Source organism: Oryctolagus cuniculus, chromosome 3, assembly GCF_964237555.1.
Source record: "Oryctolagus cuniculus chromosome 3, mOryCun1.1, whole genome shotgun sequence".
In the NCBI taxonomy this organism is placed as follows: Eukaryota; Metazoa; Chordata; class Mammalia; order Lagomorpha; family Leporidae; genus Oryctolagus; species Oryctolagus cuniculus.
This window is the reverse complement of record NC_091434.1, coordinates 120403787-120427701: the sequence shown is the minus strand read 5'-3', so window position 1 is coordinate 120427701 and position 23915 is coordinate 120403787. Positions and strand designations below refer to the sequence as shown.

At 56.0% G+C, this 23915-nt stretch overlaps 2 protein-coding genes and 1 long non-coding RNA gene across 6 annotated transcripts in view; 1 reads left to right on the top strand and 2 right to left on the bottom strand.

The window, feature by feature from the left end:
- Positions 1-17248, top strand: part of ARHGEF4 (Rho guanine nucleotide exchange factor 4) — a 214391-nt gene extending 197143 nt beyond the window's left edge. For 2 of the 3 annotated variants that reach the window (XM_051848762.2, XM_051848763.2), the window contains 9 exons: positions 9399-9578; positions 10105-10281; positions 10359-10538; positions 11362-11594; positions 11950-12079; positions 13781-13912; positions 14485-14728; positions 15583-15660; positions 16112-17248. In XM_051848762.2, the coding sequence (XP_051704722.2) occupies positions 9399-9578; positions 10105-10281; positions 10359-10538; positions 11362-11594; positions 11950-12079; positions 13781-13912; positions 14485-14728; positions 15583-15660; positions 16112-16263 (1506 nt within the window). In that variant the 3' untranslated portion in view covers positions 16264-17248. Of the gene's footprint in view, positions 1-5985; positions 6126-9398; positions 9579-10104; positions 10282-10358; positions 10539-11361; positions 11595-11949; positions 12080-13780; positions 13913-14484; positions 14729-15582; positions 15661-16111 lie in introns of those variants that run through there. The other variant, XM_051848764.2, reaches the window with a different exon arrangement.
- On the bottom strand, positions 744-5778 carry LOC138849013 (uncharacterized). The gene is made up of 2 exons (XR_011387331.1): positions 4841-5778; positions 744-4626 (listed from the first exon to the last, which is right to left on the bottom strand). It is a non-coding gene; the product is annotated as an uncharacterized lncRNA (long non-coding RNA).
- A 571-nt stretch (positions 17249-17819) lies between the features above and the next one.
- The window catches only part of FAM168B (family with sequence similarity 168 member B), a 64100-nt gene continuing 58004 nt past the window's right edge, over positions 17820-23915 (bottom strand). For both annotated transcript variants that reach the window (XM_017342782.3, XM_070071040.1), the window contains exons 6-7: positions 22663-22788; positions 17820-22232 (exon numbers count right to left, since the gene is read on the bottom strand). In XM_017342782.3, coding sequence (XP_017198271.1) covers positions 22676-22788 — 113 coding nt within the window. In that variant the 3' untranslated portion in view covers positions 17820-22232; positions 22663-22675. The remainder of the gene's footprint in view (positions 22233-22662; positions 22789-23915) is intronic.

Sequence of the window (23915 nt, the reverse complement as noted above, 5' to 3'; positions counted from 1 at the left end):
TATATTAAAAAAAAAAAAAAAAGGAAAAGCAGACACAGTGGCTAGCATTGTTGCACAATACAGGAAGCCACAGCCTGAGAGGTTATCATACCGGGAGCACAGGTTTGAGTGCCAGCTGCTGTGATTCCAACTTCCTGCTGATGGCACCTGCGAAAGCAGTGGAAGATGAGTCCTTGCACCCATGTGGGAGACCTGGATAGAGTTCCATGCTCCTGGCTTTGGCCTCACCCAGCCCCAGCTGTTGAGGCCATTTGGGGAGTGAACCAGTGGATGGAAGATTTCTCTGTCTCTCTATCTCTGTCTCTGTCTCTGTCTCTCTCTCTCTCTCTCTCTGTAATTCTGCCTTTTAAACAAATAATTCTTTTCTAAAAATGATGCCAACTTTTTTTTTTTTAAGATTTATTGATTTTACTTGAAAGTCAAAGTTACACAGAGAGAGAAGGAGAGGCTAAAAGAGAGAGGTCTTCCATCCGCTGGTTTACTCCCCAGTTGGCCGCAACAGCTGGAGCTGTGCTGATCCGAAGCCAGGAGCCAGGAGCTTCTTCCGGGTCTCCCATGTGGATGCAGGGGCCTGAAGGCCCGGGCCATCCTCCACTGATTTCCTAGGCCGTAGCAGAGAGCTGGATCGGAAGTAGAGCAGCCGGGACTGGAACTGGTGCCCATATGGAATGCTGACACTGCAGGTGGCGACCCTATCCACTACACCACAGCACCACCCCAATGCTAACTTTTTAAAATTTTGATTTTATTTACGAGAGAGAGAGAGATAAAGAGAGAGAGAGAGAGAGGCCGGCTCCCTAAACTTTACTCACAACAGTTGGAGACCGAAGCAGCTAAGAACGCAATCAGGTCTCCCACATGGGTGGCAGGCAGGAACCCAAGTATCTGAGCCATCACTGTTGCCTCCCAGAGTCCTCCTGGTGTGAAGGCAGAGTCAGGAGCCAGAGCCAGGTATGAGATCGAGGCGCTCAGTGTTGGACACATGGATCTTCACCGGCATCTTAACTGAGTTTATCTTTGAATTTCATATTTCCCACGAACTCCTTGAAGTACCCTTCTATTTTGGACGGAAGATGTCCTGGAATCAGGTTATCATAGGCAGAACTCACAGCGAATGGCTGGGCTTCTTCTGGCAGACCCAGGCTTCCTCCTCCATCCTGGGAGACAGGGGGTCTAGGATGTTGGGGCTGACGACAGTGGTGGTGTGGTGTGCAGAGCAGGTGACGGTCTAAGCGTGGCCTGGTTGCTGGGCTGTGAAACAAACTGTGAGGCTGCTGAGTTCCCCCTGAGCTCCCAGTGATCAGGATGACAGGGACTGCAAGGAGGTAGGGGTTACTTGCCTGGCCTTAGCTGTTGCGTTCCTAGAGTTGCATTGTCTGCATATGACAGATGCTCTCTCTCCTGCCTCATGGTGAAATTGTGGGCAGCCACAGCTTACTGCTGGTGAGGAGGTGCCTTTTCGGGCCTGGAGATGGGGTGGGGAGGTGGATTCTTGAGCAGTTTGTCATTCTAAGAGGGCTCAGCCAAGGAGAGCAAGCCAAGAGTCAGGACTGGTGGAGGCCCTGGCACCGGGGCACGTCCACGGGGAAACAGGTACGGCAGCTGACGACGAACTGTGTCAGCATCTGTCTAGGCCTCTCAGGGAGTGCTCCCTGTGTGGTTCGAAGGTGCATCTTGCTATTGGAGGTCCCTGGGGAGGTCTTCATGTGCTCAGTATTTTCCAGAACTCTTGGTCCTCCCTGGACCCTGGACAGGAAGAGCACTGCCCTCATCTGTGTCCCCAGGAGGGAGGACCTGCCACATCTCAAAGGGGACAGCAAGCAGGGCTGAGAGAGCCTGTCTCCAGCAGCCACAGTAGGCTGTGCAGTGGGCGGCATCCACCCTCAGCCTCCCCTTCACTTCCAAGTCAGGATGCAAGCAGGCCAAGAGGCACTGCCCAGAGAGAGGCCAAGTGCTGCGGCCGCCGGGCCCTGGGTGTGATGGAGGACGTGTGGCCGGGCAGTGATTGTCATCGTGCGGTGGACGTGGCACCTGAGCAGGGCTGCTGGGTCTTCACTGCTCCCGGCTTGCACGGGGGACTCAGGAAAGGTAGCAACTATTAGGACGGGCTGGAGGCACTCAGTACACTCAACCTTATCAGACACTCTGGGGGAAAACTGTGAGACGTGATTGTCCAATGACAGGCCACTGTACCCTGGCCTTCCCACCCCTCGGGCACTTGCTATCTCTCCCAGGAGCTAGGGCAGAAGCTAGGCTGGAGGTTCACCTGGGTTTTGTAGCTGGAGGTTATCAAAGCAACAGATGGCAGAGAAAAGTCTGCATTCACAACTTACTCTTTGGCTTGCTCCAGAGCCACATATGCACTTATATTTTCTTAGAATACACAAGCGCACTGTCCAAAATTGGCAGGGTTCTTGTACCTGTTGACTTCAGAAGGGGCAGCCACTTCTTGATCGGCTCAGCAGAAGGGGATCCAAACCCTCTGACTTGGAGAGCAGTAGATGCAGGGGCCAGAGAGGCAGTTGGTATCCTGGGCGCCTGAGCAGTGAGTTTTACACACACACACGTTTGTGTACGTGTGTGCACATGGTGCGTGAGAGGGTGATGGGTATGATACATGCATGCGCCACACATGTAACTGAGCACCTACCATGTGCTAGCAACCCTGGGAGACAGCTGTACCAAAGACACACAGGCAGCTGGCTGTGCAGGAGGAAGAGTTGGGGGGGGGGGCACCTGTGTTTTTCTGTGTGTGCTTGGAGGATGAGAAGGAGACACAAGGTCTTGTGTTTTCTGTTTTCCTGCACAGACGTGTGCCTGGCCCCTTGTGGTTGCCCAGACCTGGCAAGATAAATCAACAAGTGCAGAATGTTCCCTTCTTCTTCTGTCCTTATCCCCTCTAATGCCTTCTCCAGTCGCCTGTGCCACCACCATCCCTACAATCAGGCCTCAGGCCATGCTGGGTGCAGAACCTATTTCTGAAGAGGTGTCTCTGACCCTGTGTCTCTGGAAGACTTTCCCTATGCGTGATGGCCCAACCCCCAGCCCCCACACTGGCCTTGCTGCTGGTGCCTGTGGTGATGAGTGCAGGCAGGGGACAAGGTCTCCTGCTGCCCACCTCACCACCACGGACAGCAGCCTGTCCCCTGTGGGTCAGGCCCCAGCTGGAGCTGCACGTGGCTCTCTCCTCTCCCCACACCTCCCTGAGGGCCTTGAGGTGCCAGGTGTGCCTTGTGTGTGCCTGTGTATGCAGCTGACCCATCTCCCTGCTCCAGGACACAGAGAGGAGGGCTGTCCGTGGCTTCTGGAGTGTCTTGCAGAGACGAGACGAAGCCCACATGAGGAGGCAGAAGGGCAGATGTGAGCAGTGAGCTGTAGAACTTGTCATCCAAGCTGGCCTCAAGCATAAAAGGGAGTGCTGGTCGACCCTCCAGGCCCGCACAGCAGCAGAAGCAGGACTACCCGAGCCGGTGCCCTAGGACAAAAGGCAGGCTCCTCACGCCTCCCCTCTGGCACTTCGTCACGGACCATTTAGAGGATGCTGCAGGACAAGAGGCCAGCTCTCAGCTGCCTGTCTGCGGAGTGAGTCTGACTCTCTGGCTCCAGGGCTCTGTGTCTTTCAGGAGCTCCTGGGAGGCAAGGATGCAGCCATCCAGACTGAAACCCATGAGCACCTAGGCCCTTTGTTGTATTTTTGGTCATAGATAACACATACATAAAAGCTGTTGCCACCTGCTCAGCTCCCTGGGATAGACAAGCTGGGTCCCTGGGCAGCGGGAAGGGCCGGTGCCACATCCAGTCCTTCCTAGGCTGCCCTGATGTTGTGTGGGACTCAGGCCTTGCCCAGGCTGGGCCGTGGCTAAAGGACTACAGTGTATCTCATGGGCCTGGTGCAGCAGCAGAGCAGGGTGCCGTGGACCTCATAGCACTCAGCATTGTGCAGGCCACAGGGCTCCCAGGTGCTCTGCACCCAGGAGTCTGAGGAGCTGTGGCCTCTGAGCCTTCCCCCTCTCCCCCAGTGGCTGGTGGCTCTGGAATCATAGGTGCACAAAGAACCATCAACCTAGATCACTGATGCCAAGTGACACCCCACTAGAGGGCACATCATAGTATTTTTTTTCTTTTTAATGATTTCTTTTATTTATTTGAAAGACAGAGTTACAGAGAGAAGTAGAGCCAGAGAGAGAGACAGGTCTTCCATCCGCTGGTTCACTCCCCAAATGACTGCAACGGCCAGAGCTGAGCCAATCTGAAGCCAGGAGTCAAGAGCTTCTTCCTAGTCTCCCATGTGGGTGCAGGGGCCCAAGGACTTGGGCCATCTTCCACTGCTTTCCCTGGCCATAGCAAAGAGCTGGGTCGGAAGTGGAGCAGCCGGGACTAGAACCGGCGCCCATGTGGAATGCCGGCACTGCAGGCCAGGGCTTTAACCTGCTGTGTCACAGCGCTGGCCCCATCATCACACAGTCTTACCAGAGGAGCTGAGATGTGCTGGTACCAGGGAACTTTCAGATGCCTTTGGGGCCTCCACAACTCTTCTGAGAGCTTGGGGGAGCAAACGTGGAGCCCTCGGTTTCCTGAAGAACCCTGCAGGGGCACCACTCCAAACAGATGGGCCCAGGCTGAAACCTTCAATGGAAGGAGGCAGACAGCTTTCTGGACATACACCTCACCCTTGCCTGCACACACAGGAGCCCACATGTGTACACACATGTGTATGCATGCAGTACTTACATGCATCCACACAGGAGCCCACATGTGTAAACATACATGCAGGTACTGCCTCTACACATACAGGTGCACACATGTGGATGCACACATGCAAGGGTAACCCTCCACATACCTGCACACACATGTTCCATGTGAATGCTCACATGCAGGTACACGCCTGGCATTCGTCCTACTCTGTGGCTTCTTCAGAGGATGGTGACATTAACATGTGCATCACCTGTACTCAGATGCACTTGGTGCTGAAACATAGGGAACTCTGAACCCACATGTGAACAGCCAGTCTGTGCACACTCCCTGGGCGCCCCTCCCTCCCTCCCTGCACCCGGTGTTAGAGCCCTGAGCTTGTCACTCAGAAATATCTGCCCACGCCCGAGCTGTGTGCTGAGCTCTGTCAGCTGCATTCTGCGCATCTCTCAGAGGGGCGCGTTGCCTGAGCTCCCCGTCGGGGACAGAGTGACAGAGTGGCAGCTTTGAAACCTGCAGGCACTGTCTGGTGGAGGCAGTGGAACCGCTGGGTGCCTGACAAAGGTTTTTTCAAAAGCCGTTAAAGAAGTCAGCAGCTTCCCCAAAGGCAGAAAATGTGACCCAGCTCAGGGAGGGGGCGGAGCGCTCCGAGTGAGTCTGTCTGACCCGGGTTCCAATGCCGGCCGCCCTAGCCCTGTGTGTCTGTGCGTCTTGAGGACAGAGCCCAGAACCTGCAGTGCGTCTACTCCTCCGTGAGCTGGACCCCGGGGGCAGCCCTTGTTGAAAGCAGAGTTCCTCGGCCAGCCCTCCCCTAAGCGCCGGTGCCAGGTGTCTTGGCCCCGGCCTGCCTGCGTGTGTGAGGTCTCCCTCCGGGCATCCCCAAGCGTCCCGTGGCCATCTGGGCGCTGGGCCAACCCAGACCCAGTCCCGCTGTGCCGGCACTAAGGTTCCCTCGACCCCTCCCAAGGGGTCTTTGCGCCCGCCGGAGCCGCTGCGGCCCCTGCGAGCCTTGGGAGCGCGTTGTCCCCGCCCGCGCACTCCGCGCGGTTGCCAAGGCTCCCGGCCTAGGAGACGCGGCGCACGCGGCGCCGGCTGTGCGGGAGGAGTCCAGGCCGGCGAGCGCGGGCGGCTCCGCCCACTCCGCGGGCGCTGCGGGCCGCCGGCTCCGGCCCTGCGTGCCGGGATCTCGGGGCCGCACGCAGCGAGCGCGGAGGCCCGGCGCCATGGCTAGGGCCCCGCAGCGCCGGCGCGGCCCCGCGGCGCCCGGGAGCGCCCTGCGTGCGCTACTGCGCTGCAATCTGCCCCCCGGCGCCCAGCGCGTGGTGGTCTCCGCCGTGCTGGTCTTTCTCGTCCTCATCAACGTCGTGCTGATTTTCCTGCTGGCCTTCCGCTGAGCGGCCGGCCAGGGCGCCTGGGGAAGAGCGCCGGGCAGGGTGAGTGGCGTGGGCTGCACTCCTGCCGCTGTCACCGCGGCCTCCGTGCCCCGACCCCACGTGCTCCCTGCAGGAGCCCGACTTCGGGTGTGTGTGTGCCTTTTTGCGGGTGCCCAAGAAGCGTGGTGACTTGTGCCACGGGGTCCTTAGGGGTCTGTTCTCCGCGCCGCGGGTAGGGGGGACGGCTAAAATGGCGCGTCTCCGTGGGTGGCTGGGGATTCGGATACAGCTGTGGCCGCGGCTGGCCGTGGTCGCTTGGGAACGGTGCGCATGTGACCGCCGGGGTGAGTGGAACTGGACATGCACTTGATAGGCGTTGAGCCTGATCTGTGAATGGTGCCGGGCACCCCTGCACGCGTTATCTGCAGGTGCTTTTCCCATTTTAGGCCCAGCATAAGTGTCAGTCTCCCAACCGGCAGAGTCGGCCCTGAGCAGCGGTTACCCTGCGCCACCCATCCCCACCACCCCAGCACTGGCATGCTATCCCTGGAAGTGGCCACCCACTCTGCATGTGGGAGACTAGATGAGATGGGCAGGGTGGGAAGGGCTGCGGTGGGTCGCCCCGGGTGTGTGTATGGGGGGCGGGGGCGGTTTACAGTGGAGCCTGGCAGGGCTGCTCTCTCTGGGGCTTGTCAGAACCTCTGAGGCACAGGGAGTGATTCTAACCCCTGCCCGCGGCTTGTCTTAGCCTTGAACCGCCCCTCTAGTGAGACGGTCCCCAGGGGCCCCCATAAATATCCCTGTGCCTCAGAGCCAGCCTCTGCTCCCCTCTGCCACAGGAGAGCCAGCCTGCAATCCTCACGGCCCCCTGCTCAGCTTGAGTGTAGGGGCTGCAGGTGCAGCGGCAGCACAGGCAGACAGACCAGCAGGAAGGGCCTCTGTCTGGAAACCAGCCCTGCTGCCCTGGAGGTGGAGCAGGTCCCCACGGTTCCATGAAGCGGGTTGCTGATCCCCTGGAGCCTCTTTTGGGCTCAGTGACACCACAGAAACTCTTGATGTCACCGCCATAGCTTGTCCGAATGTCTTATGTTTGGGAGTCCACACGGGGGCTTTACCGTCTAGGGCAGGGCAGCCATGGTTACTTCCTGGGGGAGAACCTGCTCAGCCCTGTGTGTGTCTGATGCCTCCAGGTGCTGCACCTGGTGCTGGGATGAGGAAGCAACAAAGGTGACCAACACCTTCCTGCCCTGCCCCTCACCCCCACCCCCACCCCAGGGCTTCCAGGTGACTGGCGCTGGGCCCTCATGGTGCCCGGAGCCTTGGTCTCTCTGTGAAGTCCTGCCTCTTTGCCCCTCACCTGGAGACAGACCTTCCTCGACAGCGAGGTGGGAAGCAGCCACACCTGTCGGCAAGGACCAGCAGAATAGAGGAAGGGGAGGCACACGGGTGGCCTGTGGCCAGGGCTCATGTGAGCCAAACTGGGGACAGTGGGAGGGAGACAGCTCACTTGGTGCAGCTACCTCCTGGGACAGGAGCTGGTAGGAAGCTGAGCTGTGTTCAGAGTCTGGGTTACTTTCTCCTGGCCTGTAGCCTCAGACCCCACAAGAGGCACGTGTGCACCCTACCTGCACCTTGGCTCCCCCACAGCACTACGGGTGTCTGCCTCCTTTTCCCTTTCAGCCGCACTCTTTAAGGTCTTGACCCAGACCCTGCTGGCCCGGGGTATGCTGGGACCCAAGCGCAGCAGGCCGGCTCCTCGCATGCAGTCTTGCTCTGTCCGCCTGTTGAATTCTGTCTGTGTGGCAGCTAGCACATTGTGATCCTGGAGGCCAGGCCTTACCCAGAAACTATAGCTGGGAAAGAGTGCCATTGTCCCCTGTGTGTGCCTTGGCCATGTCTGTAGCCCCTGAAGAGCCGCCGCACATTGTGTGTGGGGGGGGGATTCCTGATTTCTCAGGTATGGAGACACATTCATCTCCAAGAAGGGGTAAGAGCCAGTGGCTGTTTCCTTCATCTGCCTTGCAAGGCCCTCCCCTGGAGGAAAGGGTCCCATCCTCACAGTGGACTCCTTGGCCCCAGAGGCCTCAAAGACGATGGCTGGAACTCAAGGGGAGGGACAGGCAGTCCCAGCTGCATGGTGTGGCCCCTTTTGGTCCCTGTAACGACAGGAGGACTTGCAGGAGCACTGCCCCGGGAGCACCCAGTGATGCCTAGGGATGGCCACTGTGGGGTGGCGGACAGTTGGGTGGAGGGGCGTTTGGTAGTGCTCCAATTCGTTCTTGATGCCTTGGCCAGGCCAGTGGTTGTGAGAGCCTTTGTTGACACGTGGGCCCAGTAAGGAGAAGCATGGACCACACTTCCCCAGCCCACCCCTCCTCTTCTGCCCTACACCCTTGGAGCCATTCAGCACTCATGGATGGAGATAGAGCCCTGCTGGCAATGGAGCTCCGAGCGCCAGGGTTGCGTGGGTGGGACAAGGGAGCATGCATCCCGGGTGTCATCTGTGCACAGACACTTGAGAGACGGGAAGCTCGCAGGGAGAAGGGAATGGAAAGAGCTGCCAACTAGGAATGAAATGGTTAGACCTGGTGACAACGTGCCCAAGATCATTCCTGAAGCACCTGTCACAGAGGGAGCAGCTGCAGGACGGACCTACTTCTAAAGCTAGGCAATAACCGGAAGAGGCGGCACTCATTGGTGCTTAGAGTCCTAGGGCTTGGGACCCAGAGCTCTCAACAGGGGTGCTGCTCAGCTGCTGCTGGTATCTGGTGGGGAGGCGGAGCACGGGCAGGAGTGCCAAGAGGCTGGTTCTGCAAAGGCTCAAAATCACACAGCAAACCAGATCCACGGGTGCGCTGGCAGGCCAAGGTACAGGGGCATTATTGAAGGCTGGGTGGCCTCCCAGGCACTGCCAGCCCACAGTAAGCTCAGAGGAGAGAGCAAGGCTCTTATCGCTCCTTGAATGTTGCTTTAGAAGGGCCTGACAGACAGCAGCTGGCACAGCCACAGCCCTGGTACCACCAGCAGAGCACAGAAAGTGGGGGAAGATGGAGCGACTGGAGGCCGAGAGACAGTAGCCTCGTCCCCAGCCCCCTAGTGGGGTGAGGACAGCATGGCTGAGCAGGGAGGGATTTATGCCACAGATGGCCATTCCGATCCCATGATTGGGTCACTGAGCCATGACAGCCTAGACATGGCCAGGGCCTGGCCCTGCCAGGAGAGAGCCTCCATCAGCTCCTCTGAAGACAGGAGTCTCTCTTCCCAGGGCTGCACATCCAGTGAAGCCCCAGCAGCCCAGCCCCCCAACCCACCCGCCCATGGCTGTCTCCACAGCTCATCAGCGATGGCAGTGTGGTCTGTGCCGAAGCGCTCTGGGACCATGTCACCATGGACGACCAGGAACTGGGCTTCAAAGCTGGGGACGTCATCGAAGTGATGGATGCCACCAACAGGGAGTGGTGGTGGGGCCGTGTCGCCGACGGCGAGGGCTGGTTTCCGGCCAGCTTCGTGCGGGTATGGCTCCCACAGACAGCCACCTGCTCTGCTTAGAAATCAAAGCCTGCAACAGCACTGGGCTCCCAGGGGGTGGGTGTGGACTTTCCCTTCGCAGCTGTGCTGGGATTGCTGCTGGGGGCAGAGCAGAGGCCCCAGATCCTGCATTCAGGTGCTCCTCCTGCTCCAGATAGCTGCCCCCCCCAACAGTCCCCCTGGTGCCCCAAGTTCCAGTTCAGAGGTGCACCCCAGCAAGGCGGACACCCATCCACCTGGGGGCACAATTCTCTGGAGGACCCTGTATGAACGGGCACTGGCGCAGGAACTCCTAGGGCATGCGCAGTGCTGAGCACAAGGAGGTGTAAGAAGAGGCTGCCGGGGTGATCTCCAGATCGGTCCCCTGCGTGCCTTGGACGGGTGATGGGGTCATAGGAAGCCCCCCTTGCCAGCCCTGAGCCCCTGGCGTTCCTGGCTGCCACAGTACAGGGTAGCGGGCGCTGTCGCGGGGAAGGGTGCGGGGCGCTGACGGTCGGTCGGTTACCGGCAGCTGCGGGTGAACCAGGACGAGCCTGCGGACGACGAGGCCCCACAGGCTGGGAGCGGTGGGGCCGAGGACGGCGGGGCCGAGGCGCAGAGCAGCAAGGATCAGATGCGGACCAACGTTATCAATGAGATCCTCAGCACCGAGCGGGACTACATCAAGCACCTGCGGGACATCTGCGAGGTGAGGGCCGGGGGCCCGCGGGTGGGTGGGGCGGGGCGGGGGTCGCCGCGGGAGCGCTGACGGCGCCCCGCCCCCAGGGCTACATCAGACAGTGCCGCAAGCGTGCCGACATGTTCAGCGAGGAGCAGCTGCGCACCATCTTTGGCAACATCGAGGACATCTACCGGTGCCAGAAGGCGTTCGTGAAGGCTCTGGAGCAGAAGTTCAATAGGGAGCGGCCACACCTCAGCGAGCTGGGCGCCTGCTTCCTGGAGCACGTGAGTGCGCCGTCTCCATCTTGGGGGGAGGGGGGCACTGCCCTCTCCCCACCTACCCCCGTCCCTCAGCATTGTCACCTCCCTTTGCACCTGGCTCTTGTCCCTGCCTACTTCCAGAGGGCAACCTGCTGCTGTCTTTCCAGAAGCTTCCAAATGTCCCAGGTGCTCCTCACCTGCTGCCCTCACCTTGCAACCCAGGGTTAGGAGTGGCCCTGCTTGTGTACGGGGAAACCACACCAGGGGAGGGGTCCCTGGGGACTGGGGGCTTTGGGGCATCACCCTGGGACAGCAGAGGAGGGAAGAGGGGGCTGAACTACTCATGGAGTGTGCACCCCAGGGGGCTGGCTGCTCATGGCAGGTTCTAGGGCTTCTCAAACTGGGACTTCGGTTGCTTCCACTCTCAGTGCAACTTGGTCTTTAGCCAAAGTGCTTTGGATGGCTCCAGTCCAGATAGGACGACTCCTAGCTCACCTCCTGCAGCAGTCATGAGGTTGAGCAAAGCATGCCTGTCTCCCTCAACACCCCCTCCCCCCACTGTGTGGCCCTGATAGCCCTTCCTGATTGATTAGCAGCACTGATGTCATCCACATGACTGACGCGCAGTCACAGTACCTGCTGAAAAGGCTGGGTGGCCACAGCGGCCAGCGTGCGCCTTCTCAGAGGCATTCCCATCCCTGGGTCTGATTCCCAGGGAGGAGAGTAGACAGAGGCAGGGGGTGAGGCAGAGGCTCTTGGCCCTCCCAGACCCGTGTCCAGTTGCCAGGGGGAGTGGCCATTGGCTGTCATCACCACCAGCTGCGTCTTCCCCCTCTAACCCCCCCAGCAAGCTGACTTCCAGATCTACTCAGAGTATTGCAATAACCACCCCAACGCCTGCGTGGAGCTCTCCCGGCTCACCAAGCTCAGCAAGTACGTGTACTTCTTCGAGGCCTGCCGGCTGCTGCAAAAGATGATTGACATTTCCCTGGACGGCTTCCTGCTGACCCCAGTGCAGAAGATCTGCAAGTACCCTCTGCAGCTGGCTGAGCTACTCAAATACACACACCCCCAGCACAGGTAGGCGGCCTGAGGCCCTTTGCACCTCCAGCCGGGCAGTTACTTGAGCCAGTGCCCTGCTCTGCACAGAACAAAGCAAGCTCTGTTCTCATGAGCTCTCGATGCAGTGCAGGGACAAGGATGCCAACAGGATATTAAGCCGGGCTCTGTGCCTGGCTTTTATGGAGAAGGAGGGGCTGTGCATTTGACATGTGAGGCCAAGGCTCAGGGGCACGGCCCCAGAAGGCAGCAGCACCATGCGTGGGGGCTGCAGTACAGGGTAGCGGGCTCCCTGGAGGAGACGCCCTCTCCTCCTCTCCTGCACCTCCTCTGCTCTCCAGCCTGCAGCACCCTTCCATGTCTGTTCTGCCCCCAGGGATTTCAAGGATGTCGAAGCTGCCTTGCACGCCATGAAGAACGTGGCCCAGCTCATTAACGAACGGAAACGGAGACTCGAAAACATTGACAAGATTGCTCAGTGGCAGAGCTCCATAGAAGACTGGGAGGTGAGGGCCCCAGGGTCAAGGAAACACCCTGGGGTCCATGGCCTCTGGCTTTGAAATTGCTCATGCCCCCTGGAAGCTGAAGCAGGGAGCCAGAAGTGCGTAGTGGGAAAACCAGGCCTCCCAGAGGTGCTGTGGTGCCACCCCTCCTGCAGGCTGAGGCTCCCCCATGAGCACCCAGCCAGCTCAGGAGCCGTAAAGAGAGCAAGTGTGTTTCTCAGAAGTGTCAGTCTCTTCCTCTGCCCTCAAGGGATGCATAGGCTCCCAGAGTTTTAGCTGACACCTGGGACTCCCAATAGATGGGTTCAAGTCCCACACACAGTGCCGTGGAAAGTGGACTGCCCTCATCACGGCCTCTTGGTTCCATTTCTTTCTTTCTTTCTTCCTTCCTTCCTTTCTTCCTTCCTTCCTTCCTTTCTTCCTTCCTTTTCCTTTTCCTTTTCTTCCTTCCCTCCCTCCCTCCCTCCCTCCCTCTCTCTCTCTCTCTCTTTCTTTCTTGATTTATTTTATTTATTTGAAACACAGAGTTACACAGAGAGGTAGAGACAGAGAGGTCTTCCATCCACTGGTTCACTCCCCAGATGGCTGCAATGGCCGGAGCTGTGCCGATCCGGAGCCAGGAGCTTCTTCCAGGTCTCCCACACAGGTGCAGGTGCCCAAGGACTTGGGCCATCTTCTACTACTTTCCTAGGCCACAGCAGAGAGCTGGATCGGAAGAGCAGCAGCCGGGACTAGAGCAGGTGCCCATATGGGATGCCGGCGCTTCAGGCCAGGGCTTTAACCTATTGCGCCACAGCGCCAGCCCCAGTTCCATTTTTCTGCTTGCACATTCTCACATCTGCCACTCTTCTGCCTTTTAAGGGAACATCAAGGCCCGATCTCATGATGCCCATTCCTGTCCCCCAGAGGCATAGGGGCCTCTCAGACCCTCTCCCACCAATCTGGGCTCCTTGATGGACTCCCACCCACACAGGACCACTGCCATCAGAATCCCCGACCACAGTCAGCCACAGAACATCACGAAAATACAGTATCCCGGGCCTGCCTCACCCTTGCTGGACTGCATTAGAATCCCTGCAGTGGGGCTGAGCCATGTGGGCAATGGGTTGGAAGGCCCAGCCTGGCTAAGGCCGCCAATGGCCTCAGTCCTCCCAGACGGACAGCCAGCCGCCAACAGCTCCCAGCTGAGCTGTACATCTTTAAGGAGGACCTGGAAGTGGGCGGGGCTTACTCCGACAATTCGGAGGCCCACCTGGCAGGATTTTGGGTACTGAATACACAGAGCTGGCTTAAAAAGCCTCCTAAAAATACTGTTTGCAGAGGTGATCTGCAGCCAGGCCTGCCTACTCTTCCTCCAGGGCGTCACCTCTGAATTTATGCTCTGCAGCAGCCGCCTTAGGGAAAACATGAAAAGGTGACAAGTTTTTGTAATGTCTTATTTCATGCAGTATATGCAGAGTATCATCTCACCTTCTAATCAACATAGCCTTTGTGATATGTTTTCTCTTCTTGACTTCATACTTCGTAAGGACTAGCCACGGTCCCGCGCTTAGGGGCTGCCTGCTCACCTGTCCCTCACTCCCTGACCCTCCCACAGCCCCCAGGGGTCCTTTCCTTGGCTTTAAGAGCACCCCTCCCATCATGGCCTGGTGAGGAGACAGGAAGTGCACTAATAAGCTCACAGCTGTCCTTGGGACCCCCCAGGGGGAAGATCTCTTGGTCAGGAGCTCGGAACTCATCTATTCAGGGGAGCTGACTCGCGTCACGCAGCCTCAAGCCAAGAGCCAGCAGAGGATGTTTTTTCTCTTTGACCACCAGCTCATCTACTGTAAGAAGGTACCAGGGTCCCTCTGACTGGATGGGCCCCGCAGGGAGCAGGTGGAGGGGGTGAAGCAGAGACTGAGAGCAGCCACCCAGAGGAAAGGCACCTGCCCGTTCCTGCACAGGCAGTTCCTCCTTCCTGGGAGCCGCAGGCAGGCCCTTTGGGCTGGCCTGGGGGCGGAGCTCTGCAGGTGACCCTGGTAGCCTAGGGACTGGGGCCCAGTGCTGCTGAGAGCACTGCCTTCTGTGCTCAAGCCACCTCTTGTCTTGCTGCACACCTCAAGCCTGGGGCCCTGTTTTGTGGCTATGCCCCAGCCTCCTCTGTGCACAGAGCCCTCCTTGTGCACTGGCGCTCCTCCAGCTGTGGGGTGTGGGCCACCTTCCTGCCAGCCGGCAGGTGTGCTGCAAAGGAGGGAGGCTGCTCCACTCAGGGCTCAGCACAGCTGTGGGTCGCAGCAGGCCCACTCTGTCCTCGGGAGCTCATTGCCTGCAGGTGGAGTGGGTGGCCGAGCAGAGCGGGCAGGGACGGGCCTGGGATATGGCAGGGGAGTGGTGCAGTGGCCAGGGCTCAAGGTGCCATCTGGCAGGACCTGCTGCGCCGGGACGTGCTATACTACAAGGGCCGGCTGGACATGGACAGCCTGGAGGTGGTAGACCTGGACGATGGGAAGGACCGAGACCTCCACGTGAGCATCAAGTACGCCTTTCGGCTGCGCTGTGGCACCTCAGGGGACAGCCACCTACTATGTGCCAGGAAGCCTGAGCAGAAGCAGCGCTGGCTCAAGGCCTTTGCTAGAGAGAGGGAGCAGGTGCGGCTGGACCATGAGACAGGTGCGAGACCCTGCTGACCCTTGCCCCGCATCTAGGGCTCACTCACCCGTCTTGCCCCTGCCAGCTGGCCAGAACTGCCTAGAAACCGTGAAGCAGCACGGCGCAGCCCCAGGGCTTCACACTGTGAACCCAGGCTTGGTCCCAGTGGTGAGCACAGGCCCTGCCTTCACCATGCCCCAGGCAGGAGTGGCCCTTCCTCGGCACTCAGCCCCAGGCCATGGCTCCGCTGGATTTGGGTGCAGTGGGCTTCACTCCAGACACAAGCATGCACACACCCTCCACGCAAAGTGTTCTGATTGCTGGGACCCGGGGAAGCCCCTCTGCAGTCAACACAAGCCTTAGGAGAACATGGAGTGGGGAAGTGGGTACTGGCCCCCAGAAGCCGCCTCTGCCCTCTCCGTGAGCATCTCCCCCACTCCTCCTTTCCTGTTCTGGGCCCCAGCATTACTCTCCACAGGGACCAGGTCAGTTCTTGGTCTGGGGGAGGACCCCCCCACCATGGAAAGAAACCATACCAGGCTTTGGGCAAGCAGAGGAGGAACATTAGGTTGGGGTGAGATGGAGGCAGAGGGAGGACTCTGGACCTTTGTTCTCTGTCATGGACCCACCCCACCCCTCCCCCAGCATCTCCCCTGCCCGGGTTCGCCAAGGCAGGCTGAGCGAGCAGGATGGGGAACAGTCCCTGCTGCGAGCCTGGCACCAGATAGCCAGGACACAGCCCCTGTGGCATAATGGAACCCGGGCACTGTGGGAAGTGCAGGTGTGCACAGCAGACTGCACCTGAAACCAAGAAACACAGCACAAGGAGCAATGTGGACAGGGCAGGGGTCTCATTTGTGTGCCCCCCTCCCCAGGCTTCTCCATCACCGAGCTGCAGAGGAAGCAGGCCATGCTGAATGCTAGCAAGCAGCAGGCCACAGGGAAGCCCAAAGGTAGGTGGTTGGTAGTCCCAGCTCCCCAGATACCCATAGGCCACCCAGGGCCTCGGAGGTGCCACTGCCCTTTGCAGGTGTTTGTTCCCAAAGGTCAGTGACAATGGGCTACCAGGGATGAAGCTTGGACTGGTATACAGTGGATGCTCTTGCTCTGGGCCCCTGTGACCCCACCCCCGCCCAGGGCTGCTGACAGAGCCACCATGCTCTGGACAGGTTCCCTGGCCATGCCACCCTCTCTCCCAACTGCAGGCCAGATCATTCAAGAGGCTGCAGGACAGCCCAGGCTTCTGCGTGTGATCAGCCCCTTGGAAAGCAAGTCCTGTGTAGCAAAACTCTTCCCCTGAGCAGGGGGGAGGTCTGAGGCAGTTATCTCAGGATGAATCCTTGCACCTCCAACAGCAGAGGCTGCTGCTCCACGCTGACCCCACCCCCATCTCTCCTTGCCCAGCTATTGGACGGCCTGGCTACCTGATGCGCCAGAAACACCCGGCACTGCCTGCCAGCCGGGCCCAGCAGCAGGTCTTGGTGCTGGCAGAGCCCAGGCGGAAGCCATCCACCTTCTGGCACAGCATTAGCCGGCTGGCTCCCTTCCGCAAGTGACCAGCGCTCACCCGGCAGAACTTTGTGGACCTGCTCATCCATGGCTCCCGGCTTTTCCTCTTCAAGGCCCACTCCATCTGGCCCTCTGCCTATTGTGCAAACTGCAGGGCTGAGTGAGGGAGTCACCAGGATGCACCAGGTCTGTGCTACTGTCCTGGCACAGAGACCAGCGGGGAAGACACAGGCCCTCGCACGTGCAATCTCCTCCTGCAGCCTGGGCTCCCCCGCCTGCCATCCTCCACCGCCCCAGAGCCTGGAACCAGAGCTCAGAACCACCACTCAGGCCAGCGCGCAGAAGGTTCTGGCTGCTTTGGACCTCCTTTGGAAGTCTGATCATCCCCTCCTCTTGCCACTTCTGGGCCGCAGAGATCAACACTGGCCTCTGGCTCCCTGCAAAGCTGGGCCTGGTGCCACTCTCGTTTTGGGCCCCCATCCCCGAGAGGCAGCTTGCATCCTCAGAGGGCGGGAACCAAGAACTCTGTGCCCAGATGTCCAGCCCAGAGCCACCCTTTGGCCTCCCAGCCCCTTAGGCACCGCTGGCTGCTGGACACCCTCTTCACTTGTGATGTGTGCGTCTGTAGTGGGAAGAACAAAACCATACAGTCAGCTGTGTCCTTTGGCCCAGGTCTGTGACTGGTCAACCTGTAGCTGTGGGCTAGCTCCAGATCCACCTGGGCCCTGTTTCTTGTTTGGATTTTGTCGTCTTGTTTTTCTAACAATGGAGAAAAAAATCATTGTCGTTAGTGACACAGAAAGATTGCCTTACCCTAGTGAGCGTGAGAAGCCATAAGAACTGAATTCTGTGGCCCAGCATCCAGGACTGACCCCCAGGCGCATGTATCTTGCTGCGCAGGAGGTGCAGCTCGGGCCTGGAGTGCTGGAGTGGAGCCCACAGGACTCAGCAGCATGGACAGTCACTCTTGCACTATTCTTTCTCCAAGCCAGAAACCACATTTAATTTCATAAAGAAACTTGTGAAAAGTCACCTGGCTGCCAGCCGTTGTCTTCTGTCAGTGTCTGTGTGCTTTCCCTTCCACACACCCAGCCTTCCTGCGCCGGTCACCCCATCTCTACCCCCAGGCCTTTCCCTGAGAGGAGGAAGGAGGCAGCAGCTCCCAGAGGTGGGGTGAGCCTCTCAGGGCCCTGGCGGAGGCTGGATCAGGTGCTGGGCTCACGATGAGAGGGCCAGGGGAGCTGGGAGGATGGGCCATGGAAGACCAAGGAGTGGGGTCAGGTGCCATCCAGATGGACACAGCTGCCCTGGGCCTACAAGTCTGCTTCATCCCTGTCTGCTCCTTAGGTGTTTAGCTGGATGGGAAATATAAGTTTGGGGGACACCATCAGTACTTCCGAGCCTGAGTATCCTCTTCAGGGAAACAGGGAAGAATCTCTATTCCCAGGAGGTCCCTAGCCACAGGCCCAGAAGAGGAGCCTGAGGCTGCTTCCTCCGCCACACTCCAGCACTGGCAATCCCTGGCAACTTCCTAACTTGAAAGAAGCTACACCACCTCCCAGTCAGTGGAAACCCATGGAGAAAAATCAGGACAACCAGAATATGCAACACAAGTCAATCTTTATTGAAAACTGCAGTATTAATACATAACAATTCTTGTTACAATAAACGTGCTTTTAAGAATTTTAAATCTGAGCTCATCTACTCATCAGATTGCATAAAAAATTAAAAGAGTCTGACTTTATACCTAATGGAACTGGCTCAGGATGGGTGTTCCACTCCTTTGTACTGACATGGAGTTCAATGCAGAGGCGAGGGATGCCTTTAACACTGGAAGACAATGCTGACTGAAGCTTTAAAAAAAGTACCAAGAGAACGGTGTAAAAAACAGTATTTAAAAGTCATTTAAAAAAAAGAAAAAGAAAAGGAACCACTCCTATTCAGTCACACCCCCACAGGGCTCCTTGGGGCCTTCGTCCCAGTGGCCATCAAGTCAACTTCTAGGAACACTAATCGGCTGGCCCAACTCCTCTGTCCTGGAGCCTACTCCTATGCATGAGGCACCAGGGGCAGCCCTGCTGAGGGAGGAATGGCCTGTCACGAAGCCTGGGCAGGACAGGCCTCTGTCTCCCTGGCGCAAATGACTGAACTGTATTTATCCTGTGGACCAAAGTACAGTTATCCTCTCAGGGTGTCTGTTCTTCAGATGAGTGGGGAGTGGGGAACAGAGACAAACCCTCTGACACATGCGAGATCAACTTCCCATTTTCTACCGGAAATGATCACACCCCTACCTCAGCTGCAGTGCACTGGAAAACCTGCACCCTTCAGACAGCTCAGACGGGGGTAAATAAGCGGCTCAGAGAAAACACACACCAGCAGAAGACGGGCTAGAGGACAGCCAAGCTCCACCCTCCCCTCCCAGGCCAACCACACTGCTCTTTACAGAACCCTCAGGAAGCACCAGAGAGAAGGACCAGACACTGCTGCCCACCGGCCAGTGCACGCCCTGGAGTTCCTGTTCCGTCTGGGCAGTGCCGGCTGGCAATAACGGCCATCTATCAGCTGCGGGGCAAGGAGAAGATGGCCCAACTGTTCATAGTAACACTGTGTTCACATGTTCAACAAAGACCAGTGAGAAGCCTGAACTCCCTTTGTAAAGCAGCCCCGATATTGGCACAGCCAGTATGTGCCAGCCTTTCACCACCAGCTCCTGGGCACACTCACACAACATCTGATGTGGGCACAACACACTGCCCCACATGAGGGCATTCCAAACTGCTCTCCTCTTCTTGTGGACACATCCCTCAAGAGACACATGCACATGACTTCCCAGACCTTCATCGCAGCCAGATGGAGCAAGGCACTGGGTGCCCAGCTGGGGAAGGGACCTGCAGGCTCCTGTAAATACCACATTTGCATAGCACAGTTTCACAGAGAGCAACTAGCAGGCCCAATAATCACACTCGTAAGAGACAAGAAAGAGTCTGGCAGTACTTCTGTGTCTGTCACCAAAGCTGGCCCTGGTCCTGCAGTGGCCTTGAATCTCATAGGCAGCAACCTCCAGGGGCCAGCTGCTACACACTGACCGCTTGGCTTCCAGCCTGGTTCCAAACAGGCTCTCTAGAAGCACTGAGGAGCAGCAGCTCCGCAGACAAGGAACACACCTCCTGGGCCTCAGGAGAGAGAGAATAAGCTCTGTTCAGTCATAGAGGTGTTCATGTTCTCGGCAACTAGGGCCTTTGCCTGCCTGTCTCAGCTTCTGAAAGTCTCAAATTAGGGATGTCACACAAAAGCAAAAGTTCCTATAGTATGCTTGGAATGCAAAATGATACAGCTATATAACGGGATTTTGACTGAGGTTGTATTCCTTAATAAATCTTACTGGGACTCAACACTAATGAAACTACAAACTGTGGCAGTTTGGTACTGCTCTGAAGTCCAGATTCTCCCTTGATAATACAGGACCCACCTTACACCATCATATTTGATTAGCTGACTCTGGTTCAAGGTTTCCATGTATATACTGTGTAACGCAAAACTGATACTGTCCCGATTCTATTTCACAAGAGGGGAAAAAGCATTATAGGTAGAAAATATTTATGAAGCCAATTTAAATGGGGGTGGGAGGAGGGTGGTACAATCTACTCTGCTCTTCCTTGAAACGGCCCTTTTAATCAGTGCTGGTGGACACACTCACCCTGGGTAAGCCGAATCTCAGCAAGTCTCAAGATACGGCCCAAGTGACCTCCTGTAACTTCTCACACCAACGTCCAACAGGTAGTTGAGTGTACGTGTGCATGAGCTTCCATGGTTGTTGTGTGGGGCTTTTTAAAAGCATACACTAAGACTGTAAATATTTTCTCCTGTCTACTGTCACTCAACTGGGAAAACTGTTAGTCAGTTGAGCCTTGGAACCCTTAAGAATCTATGGATATTGCAAACCATCCACTATACAGACGGAATCACCAACATAGACTCAAAGAAATGGACAAACTGTGCATGGGGTAAACGTCTTCCACACATACACATATACACGCACACACTCTCACACGCACACACACACACGGGTTAAGTGCTCATGAAACAATTTTAAAGTACTCATCAGTAAACATTCTATGTTAACAGACATTAGAAATAAGCAATCTTCTGTTTACAATGATCCATGCAAAAATATTCCTAAACTCCTTATAAAACAAAATGTGGAAAAGAAAATTATGAAGAGTACTTACTATAAAAAATAAGGTTACTGAAGGCTCAGTGGTCAGCATCCCACCCACCCAAAGGGCTGAATGCTAGCGGGGGACCTCGACCCCTGCATCAGAGCCCAACCTGGCTGCCAGACACAGAAGCACAAAACCCGCACCCACCTGAGGCCCAGCACTCACAACAAGAGGGTTGGGAAAGGATGTACACCCCACCTGACAGACCCTTTAAAGGAAACAAGTCCTCACATTCCCTACCCCCGACCCTTAACTGAGAACAAACACCCACTCCTATCCATACCAACTGGGCATATTCAGGCCAAAAACAAAACAAAACAAAACAAAACAAAACAAAACAAAAAAACCCTCTTCAGTCCTTATGTACAATATTCAGACCTTAAGCTCAAAACCCTTGCCATAATACAAGCCAGCAGGGAAAAGCATCTGGCAATGCCTGGCCCTTTCTGCTGTCCATACTTGCCTTGCACTGAGTGCCTTCAGCTGTACAGACAGACAGTGGAAGAGGCTCACAGACAGACACCAGCCCTCCCATCTCCCTTGCCCCATCGCCAGGCGCCCTCTCCAGCCAGTCTAAGGACAAGTGACCATCGGGCGGCCCATCTCAGAAGAAGCTACAGGTTTCAACATTTCCAGACACAGCCACGGCCCTGCCTCTCTACAAGAAAGAAACATGAGGAATTTAAAATAAAGTTTTGTTCCCTTTTAATCATTCTTAAATATACAACTTTCTTCATTACAGACAGCTGAAATCTTTGCCCTTCTTTGTGGGGAAAAAACAGCAATGTCTATGTTATTTTCAGTTGACTCAAACACTTCTCAGAAAAAAAAAAAAATGGAATGATTTTCTATGCTAAATAAAGCAGAGAACAATACCCCCTCCAAGCCTGGCTGTTTCTCTTCCACCTATCTTCCATCCCAGGAAAATTAGTTCTACTCAGGACTTTTCCAATACAGATATAGAAAACACCATCCTTCTCTCTAAGAGACCTGTAATGAAAATTTAGATAGCAGAGGAAATTGTTTTGCTGATACATAAACCACCCCCTCACCCCTAACTGTACTGGCCACATCGCTCTACTCTTTCACGCCTATCTGAAGCATGTCCCTGTCCCACTGACTGCACCAAGCCCAGATGGAAAGAAAGGGATGCCCCAAAACTGGCTGCACCCAATCAACTGCGGCCTCCCTTCTCTTTCCCTCTCCCTGCAACCCCTTCCCACAAGTACAGCCAGTGCCAAACAGTTGCTGAAAACTTAAAGTCCACGCCCCTAACTGGCAGCCCGCATCAACCCCAAAAGGTTGAAGAATCATCTAAGGTATTTCAGATGCTCTATGAAGAAATTCACTTGAACACTTAAAACTTTAAGACTCTGCATACGTTACAACAGTGCATTAGTGATACAAGTTGTAAAATACGTTTCCATTCCTTTGGATTTTGCATATGATGGTTTTGCATCAGTCACTGCAGGTAGATTGAGCAAGCTTTGTTTTTGTGTGTGTTTGTTTAAACATGCATTCAACTAGATATGATTCAGAATAGATTAATACTCCCTTTTTATCATTACAGTTAGCTAAAAAATTGCCAGGCAGTCCACAAAACAGGATTTGCTTTAAGACCAACCCACAGAGTTAGTTGGAGACTAACGGCGCTGGGACCTGCTGGGCCGGGACGTAGTCGAGTTTAGCTAAATGTCGAGAGCATTAAGAAGAAAGTCCTGGTTGGAGGCGCAAGGCCTGCAGCACCAGCTGTGGAACCCCAATGATGTGACTGCACAGCTCCATCCTCAAACCTGGGGGAAGAAACAGAGTCACACAGAACTCTCCTAGCACTTTGGCCCCAACAACTCAGTGAAGACCAGAGCCACAAGCACCTGGAAGGGCACCAACAAGCAAGGCTGCTGGCCCTAGTTCCTGCCCACATCATAAAGACCCCAGTAACAGTAGGAACCCAGGTTCCTAGAACAGGCAGGTGGGGGACTGGGACCATATTCCAGGTAAGGATCAATATACATAGGGTCAACAGCAAACACTCAATGGTTTCCTTCTTTCTTCTACTTTTTAGAGTTTCAATACGAATAAAAATTTCAACAGTGCCCTGCTCTGGGTTCATGGGGTCAAGTGTATCTGTCTTACTGTGCTTAACTACAGAGCAGGTTTGTCCTTCTCCTCTGGGAAGTGCACTCTTATCAGGGGCCCAGCCAGTCGTCACTGGTCACTTACGTTTGCAGGGTGATCACCACTGAGGGGGCACGTAGCTGTAGGTAGGTGTTCCTGGGGCCCGGTACGTGGGTACAGTGACTGGGTGGGGAGCGACGGGAGTTGGGGAATGAGCAGTCAGCAAGGTACCTGCAAGAGAGAGCAGCTTGTCACACACCGCACAGGCCCATTTCTACACACAGCACCACATGCCTCTGACACGAGCAAGCAGGCCTGGGCCTCTCTGCACGGAAGGAGGCCTGCAGGAGGAGGGATGGCCTCGACTCAGTGCAGTGAGAGCTCAGAGCACACAATCCTGTATACACACAGTTGACTCCTACTGACCACGTGGTCGTAAAAGCTTGGGTGCTTCCCACTCAGGGGGAACCCTTAATAACTTCTGTGAGTCAAACTATGAAATTTTAAAAGTATTATTCAGCCTTAAAAAAGAAGGAAACGGTGATACATGCTACAACATGGACAAACCTTTAAAGACATTATGCTAAGTGAAATATGCCAGTGACAAAAGGACAACTAGCGTACGACTCCACTGATAAGAGGACCCAAAAGAGCATAGAGGGTGCACAGAGCACAGAGGGGTGGTGGGAAGGGGGAGGGGAACTGTTGTTTATTGGTTACAGGAGTTTCAGATTTGCAGGATGAAGAAGTTCTGGAGATTTGGGTCACAATGTGAAATACTTAACACTACTGAACTGTACACCTAAAAACGGGTAAGACTGTAAAACATAAATAAAAAATGAGAACCAGGGATTCCAAACTGCACAAGCTTCTGAATACATTCAAAAAACACATTTTTCCCATACTCACAGAAACTTAGCAACGGAGCCTGTGTGTGGACAAGCAGCAATTGCAACACAGCGGCCTTCACCCCTGCTGCCCACACCCACCCTGGGGCTATGGCCCTCCCGCTCTGGTCTCAAACACACAGCATCTGTCTATGCCACGGGCTCCTTGGCCTTCACAGGTCCAAATGGGAAAACCTACACAAGACAGATTCTGAGCAGAAACACAGTATCCTGGGATACCTTTCTCCCTGGCATGACTTCCTTCTACTGAAGTAAAGTTCAGAAAAACAAATAAGAAGGTACACAAGTGTCAGTTATGAGCAACCAGATACACGTGATGTGAGTATTGCCTGAAGCTGTGACATTTATCCAAAGGCCAGCAGGCAACCTAACTTCTAAATGTTAGATCAGGGTGGGCAATGTCCGGCCCATGAAATCATCTGGTGTGGCCCTGCCAAGGCAACCACAGGT